This window comes from Piliocolobus tephrosceles, chromosome 6 (assembly GCF_002776525.5).
Source record: "Piliocolobus tephrosceles isolate RC106 chromosome 6, ASM277652v3, whole genome shotgun sequence".
NCBI classification, from domain to species: domain Eukaryota; kingdom Metazoa; phylum Chordata; class Mammalia; order Primates; family Cercopithecidae; genus Piliocolobus; species Piliocolobus tephrosceles.
The window spans coordinates 74,820,147-74,827,366 of record NC_045439.1 but is presented as its reverse complement, the minus strand read 5'-3'; the positions used below and the strand labels follow the sequence as shown (position 1 = coordinate 74,827,366).

General features: G+C 44.7%; 1 protein-coding gene across 1 annotated transcript in view; it reads right to left on the bottom strand.

The window, feature by feature from the left end:
- Positions 1–251: 251 nt before the first annotated feature.
- Positions 252–7,220, bottom strand: part of ONECUT1 (one cut homeobox 1) — a 34,676-nt gene continuing 27,707 nt past the window's right edge. The window contains exon 2 of the mRNA XM_023227256.2: positions 252–940. Within this exon, the coding sequence (XP_023083024.1) occupies positions 648–940 (293 nt within the window). The 3' untranslated portion in view covers positions 252–647. The remainder of the gene's footprint in view (positions 941–7,220) is intronic.

Sequence of the window (7,220 nt, the reverse complement as noted above, 5' to 3'; positions counted from 1 at the left end):
ATTTTCTTTGCTGGGTTTGAATCTGCATTTAGGTTGCGGGCCTGGCAGGTTCAAACGCTAGGCTAGACGAGCAAAATCACTAATCCAATGAACTCAGACAACCCCATACCATGTTGGTTGCACTCCTATAGCACAACCATTTCTGAAGACCAGCTCTGCCTAAGTCTCTAACCACTGGTGGTGGTGGTTGTGTGTGTGCGTGCACGTGTGTGTACGTGCATGCACACACACACGCACACACACCCACACACAGTACTGAGACATCATACACCTTCGTGGCATGGTAGAACAGATGAGAAAGTTCGATCTTAAAAGATGTCCGCTCAATGGCTCAAAATCACTATGCTCCAAACCACTAAACAGCCAAGCACAGCGAGGATGGTCATGGATTGAAGGTGTGAGATCCAGTGGTGTTTTCCTGCTCATCATTTGTCTTGCCAAGTCGCCGCCCCGCTGAAGTGTGTGTCTCCAAACAAAGTCAGAATGCAGGTGAGCTAAGTCTTTGGTTTCTTTGGACTATAAATAACACTTTTTTTTTTCTTCAAATATTTCTAAGTATAAACCTGCTATCTTGAGGTCCTGGTCTTTTAAAAATTTTTTTTTAATTTAAAGCTTTTCCACCGAGGTTTTAGTTTGTGGTTCTTCCTTCATGCTTTGGTACAAGTGCTTGATGAAGAAGATGAGTTGCCTGAATTGGAGCTGCCCTCGTCCTGCCACTTGTCCAGACTCCTCCTCCTTGCGTTCATGAAGAAGTTGCTGACAGTGCTCAACTCCAGCCCCAGCTGCTGGGAAATGGTGATTTGCAATTCTTTGGATGGACGCTTATTTTCCTTGAATATTGCATGTAGAGTTCGACGCTGGACATCTGTGAAGACCAACCTGGGCTTTTTGGGTGTGTTGCCTCTATCCTTCCCATGTTCTTGTTCTTTCCTTTTACATGCTGTGAAGAAACACAGAAGATGAAGATGTTAGAACAAATGATCTAGGGGAGAATCAAGAGTAAGAAAGACAGAGCTCATAAAAATTTGTTAGCCACTCCTCATGGCCTGCTTTCTGTTTGCTGACCTCTGCTTTAAGCACCATGGGGGGCTGGGAGGAAAGTGTAATAAGAGAATGGACAATTGGGATATAGGTGAAGTTCTGTGAGGCCTGGGCGTGGGTTGTGGCTTTGATGAGTATTTGCTCTTTGTCCTGGGTAAGTCAGTTAACTCCATCTGGGCCTCAGGTTCCTCACCTGTAGAATGTAAGTTTCTGGCTAAATGAACTTATCATTTTGAACTCTTGTTTCTTCATCTGCAAAATGCATATAAGAATACCTACCTTGCTGTGTTGTGGTATGAAATAGTGTACGTAAAAGTTTATGCTAACTTTACAAATGCAATGCCTTGTCAGCAAGAAGCAGTTGTAGCCCTCAAAGGGTTTATAGTTTGCTGCCAGTAGAATATTAAGAGCCTAATCAGAGTCTGAAAACATAGTAGAAAGGAATTGCATTTGTTTCCCTTCTGATCTTTTTTATTTTCCAGGAAAATCTGTATATAAGAAAGTTCAGTATATAGTTTTTTATCATGGCCATCAGTCTTCTACCTATTTTCTAGTAGAACCGGGAACTGTGGAGGTGTGAACCACTCTTCCTCGACATTGAGACTAAACCTGCCAAGTTAGCCATGTTCATCTCTGGGGTGTCTCTGTGCTTCCTTTTTGCAAGCCACGCTCTTGGAGTCCCCCTCATCCCTTACCTGGTCTCCCACTGAGGGGCCCATTCCCTACCCATGCATGTTTGGTCCTGCATTACGAAGCTGCTTTTTGGCTGCTGGAGCTATTCTAACATATCATCCCAATGCAGCCCTCGGGCCCCAGGGTTTGGCGCCAGATCAGGGTCTCTCCTGATTTTAGATGCCATAATTCTCTTTCCATCCTAATGCGGCTCACTAGTTTCCACCTGCTAAAGGACTCTCAGGGCTGCACTGGTAACAATGCATACCGCCCCTCCACCTAATCTCCACCATCAATCAATCCCCACAACCATCCACAAATAACCATATAACCCAGGTGCTCTGATATGCGAATGCAGCCTTAAGACAAGGCTCCTATGCCCTCACTGCAATCAGATTGCTGCCTCTTAGCCCCTTATGTAGGTGTTCTAGAGCTGCCACTACCACCTTTACATCTGGCTGACTGTACCTCTCATCCCCACCATAGTGGAAGATGGATGGCGCATGCTTTGTGGTGGAGGGAGGGATTGCCACTCTTCCATATCACATCCCCCCCATTGCTGTCCTGCCTGTTGCTGCCTTCTGCTTCACCACATGCATCTGTGTATTCCAGGTTCTCAATTCCTTACCTGATGGTTCACCAGCTCTGGCTAGATTCAGCCTCTGTGCTCTCCTCAGCCTCCCCCTCCCTTTCATTCCCAGCTGGGTAGATCCTGGACTTCAGAGTTCCTGTAAAACTTCAGGTGCCCATTGGTAGAAATTAGCTCAGTAACAGATCAGCTGCAGAGCTCATAGGTGAAAGCTGGAGAGGGCTCAAGGCTTTACAGTCCAATCCAGAGGGCTCCAATTTTTTAAAACAATGTGCTACTTAGTAAAAAAAAGTTCTGAGTGTATATTCCCTTATATTATTTATTTATAAATCATATACATGTGTTAGTATACTACTGTATTGTGCACATTATAAAACATACGCAACACAAAAACATTTTTTTTTTTTTGAGAAAGGATCTCACCCTGTTGCCCGGGCTGGAGTGCAGTGGTGTAATCTCAGTGCACTGCAACCTCTGCCTCCCTGGGCTCAAGCGATCCTCTCACCTCAGCCTCTGGAGTAGATGGCACTACAGGTCCATGCTTCCACACCTGGCTATTTTTTTTGTATTTTTTATAGAGATGGGGTTTTACCATGTTGCCCAGGCTGGTCTTGAGCTCCTGGGCTCAAGCAATCTGCCCACCTCGGCCTCCCATTAGAGGTGTGAGCCACTGCCCACAGCCCACAATACTAAAATTTTTAAAGGGATAAAATAAAAATAGACATGAAATTCTCTTCTAGAGATGCATCTGCTTGCCCAGGCTCTGGGGTGTATTCACCTCACTTACGGGGCCACTGATCCAACTATTAGTAAATATAGGAGTGAGAATTTCAGAATGAACATGAAGGGAGGGCTCAGTCATGAAAGAGAGATTTGTAGGCAAGGCAGGCCTTATGGCCTTTTGTAACATGTCTTGTAGGTCACTTGCTATGCTTCTTGCCCAGCATGGGGGGCGGCATCAACCTAATGGGCAGTGTTATTAAATGCCCAACTCCCTCAGAGCCTCGAGTTATATACATCCTGAGCCAGGTGAGAGTCTCCAAATAGAGTTCCTCCTCCCAGGGGCCTACAGCCCTCACTGGGCACCTAGATTAAGTCCCAGAAAAAAATGACTAAAGTCAACTCCAGTTAGTTTGAGTCAGCCGATGTGGACACAGCCTCATACAATACTGATGCAGATGGCTGATTCATTGACTTAAAAATGAATACAAGGCCAGGCGCGGTGGCTCACGCCTGTAATCCCAGCACTTTGGGAGGCCGAGGTGGGCGGATCACGAGGTCAGGAGATCGAGACCATCCTGGCTAAGACGGTGAAACTCTGTCTCTACTAAAAATACAAAAAATTAGCCAGGCGTGGTGGCGGGCGCCTGTAGTCACAGCTACTTGGGAGGCTGAGGCAGGAGAATGGTGTGAACCCGGGAGGTGGAGCTTGCAGTGAGCTGAGATCACGCCACTGTACTTCAGCCTGGGCGACAGAGTGAGACTCCATCTGAAAATAATAAATAAATAAAAATAAAATGAATAAATAAATAAATAAACAAGAATACAACGCAGGTTTTGCTCTTAATGATGCCAGATTTAAGCAAATAACTGCATATAAGCAATTAACTACAAGAGTATAAAAAGAGTGTACAGAGTCTACTGCTTGAAGATATTCAGGAAGGCATTATAGAGAAGGGGCTTCAGATGGGCCCTAAAGGATAAATGGAGGCTTGCTAGTGAGAGGAGTGGGAAGAGTGGGCAAGCTCGTTCCCTGCAGAGGGAGCAGCACTGTGAAGCATTGATAAGTATTAGTAGATTGGTATTTGTGAGGCAAGAGGGCACACAAGAAGGAAAAGCTCTGGGAGATGGTTTCGTGCTTAGACAGAGACCAGATATGAATCATCTCGTAAGTAAGGAGGAGGTATGGAGAGGTATAAGTAAGGGTGTAGTGTGATTACATTTGGGCTTAGAAAAACCCCTCTGGTGGTGTTGTGGAGGGAGAACTGGAAAGCAGCAAGATTAGGAACAAGAATGCTACAGTCGGTGCTGTGGTCTACCACCCAGATCCCCCTTCAGGACTGAGGCACTCGTTCCTCCAGTTGCTGGAAGGGTTGGTGACAGGTGGCTCTCAGGTGAGGTCCATTCTTGGAATCACCCTTGGCCAAAGGTTATGCCACCCTGGGGTGGGGTGGGGGTTTGCCCATATCTAGTGCAGGTGGGTGGGGGGTGTAGGAGATGGGGTTATGGAAGGTGGTGGTCTAGGAGAGTGGAAATGAGTTGGTTTAAGGACCTTCAACCTAACCCCTTGCATCAAGTGAGACAACTCTAAAGAGTCATCTGGTTTAAGAGCACTCCATATAATTGGTTGAGGGTATTTTTGCACCTACATTGCTGTTCAACTCCTCCTTCTGCCCAATCTTACTTCCTTCACCACCCCCAGGGGAGTTATTCTCCTTAACATGCTCCAAAAACCTTTCTGCTTGCGCATCTCAGAAACTCAGAGTCTGTTTTGCAGAGAAACAGACCTAAAATAGAAGTCAGAAAACCACTGTAGGGCCAGGCACAGTTGCTCACGCCTGTAATCCCAGCACTTTGGGAGGCCGAGGCAGGCAGATTACTTGAAGTCAGGAGTTCGAGACCAACCTGGCCAACACAATGAAACCCTGTCTCTATTAAAAATACAAAAATTATCAGGGCATGGTCATGGGCGCCTGTAATCCCAGCTACTCGGGAGGCTGAGGCAGGAGAATTGCTTGAACCTGGGAGGCGGAGGTTGCAGTCAGCTATTGCACCACTGCACCCCAGTCTGGGTGATAGAGCGAGACTCCATCTCCAAAAAAGAAAAGAAAACCACTGTAATGAGGACCCATAATTAGACAATGGCAGTTGAGAATGGAGAAGAACTTCTTGGGAGGTCAAATCAAGAAGACTTACTGAGTACTTGGCTAAGAAGGTGTGGTCTGGAACATCTGCCAGGTTTCTGGTTGGATGATAGCAATGGGGCCATTAGGAAATACAGATGGAGAATGAATTTTATGAGGGTAGTAACCACTTCTATATGGAACAAATATTATTGGATGTGTTTGCTGGACATTCTGTTAAAGATCTCCAATAGGTGGTTGTCCAGCAGACAGCAGGATGTATGGGATCTGGAGTTCAGGGGAGAGGTCTGGGCTAGAAATATAGACTTGAAAGTCATTAGGTCTCTAGATGGTAAATTACACAGAACACACACCCATGGGAAAGTAAATAACAGAGCACTGGGTGCAGACTTGACTTATTTATCATTCAAAAGGCAGAGCTAAGGGAAATCAGAAAGAGATATTCATCTTCCATCTAGCCAGATTGTATGTTTGAATGACTTCAGTCTGGTCCTTGGCATTTGGCAGGACTGTCTGCTGAAGCTACCCCTGAGCCAGCATTTCCCAAATGGCATCAGAAGAATGATACTCTCTCAAACAGGGGTTCCCTGAAAAGATGGTTTGCAGAGCAAGGACATTTAAAAAAAATCTATTATATACTGCCTCTTCCTCAAGATTCATAATATATGTAAGCACACCTAATTCTGTTTCTCAAATTTGTTTGACTCCAGAACCCTTTTTGGTGGAGACTGTCGATTAATGTCTCATACAATATTAATGTTGGGGAAATGCAGTTTGGAAGTTCCTGCCCCGGGACCTCAAGCACCGTAGACGTTACAATACCAGAACCTGGGGAGTGAGATTCTCTTGGAGCAGGGACCCTGGCTGACTCACTCTGTATCTCCAGGACACTCTGGCCTAGGGCCTGGTTGTAAGGGCAGATCAGTATCCATGTGGGTATGGGACAGAGGTATGTCTGTGAATAAGTGGATGTGATTAGATCTGGAGGAAATGCTGTCAAAGTTGGAGGTGCTGAAAAAGAAAGCAGAGATATCAGTAAAATGGAGAGTAGATTAAAGCTTATTGAGAGTCACTGAATGACCAGAGGAAGCTAGGAGGAGCAACCTATAGAAACAAGTCATACTTCTAGAAGCTTTCACCAGACCATAGCTGTGAGAGCTGAAATTTCCAGAGTTGATTTCAGAGTAGAGATTACCCATCGTAATTCCTACCTTACCATCGTAAGGTAGGAAACTCCCAATTGGAGGTTATGAGAGTCCATGTGAGTGTGCAAGATCTTTCTTTCTCTCTCTCTCTCTCTTTCTCTCTCTCTCTCTCTATATATATATAGATAGAGATATCTATATATATATATATATACACACACAGATAGAGATATATCTATATATCTATATCTATATATATATATCTATATATATAGATAGAGACATCTCTATCTATATATACAGAGAGAGAGACAGAGAGAGAAAGATGCCCTTGGGGGTGGGCAAGCAGACAGACCTATAGGATGCACTGGCAAAGGGCAGCAGGGGCTCATATCAGACTTTGATGTTTATGGGTGAGGTCACCGGAAGTGAGTACTATGGAGGAGGTAGAAGTAGGCATGAAAGATGGTAAAAGTCAGAGCATGACTTTGTGTGCCACAGGAATAAAAGATTATAAAAAAAAAAAACACAAAAAACACAAAAAACAAAAACCAAAGCATAAGGGTGTGGGCAAAGGACAGAGGCTCCTATTTCAGGCATGCCTGGGGACTGCTTTGACCATAGTAGGCAAGACAGAGCCAAGTTAGTTTCAAGAAATGTAACCTTGCAGGAGGTTGAAAGGTATTTTGTGAACAATGGGTTGTGAGGTCAAGTTAGTTTGGGAAATGCTGAATTAATTAATGATTAACCAAACTTCTTTAATGCAGGACTTTTCAGAGCTTTAATATGTTACTGAGCATCAACACTTTCTAGCTTATAGGGTCCCCAAACTTATTTGATCAAATAACTCTTTATTCTTTTTTTTTTTTTTTTTGAGATGGAGTCTTGCTCTGTCCCCCAGGCCAGAGT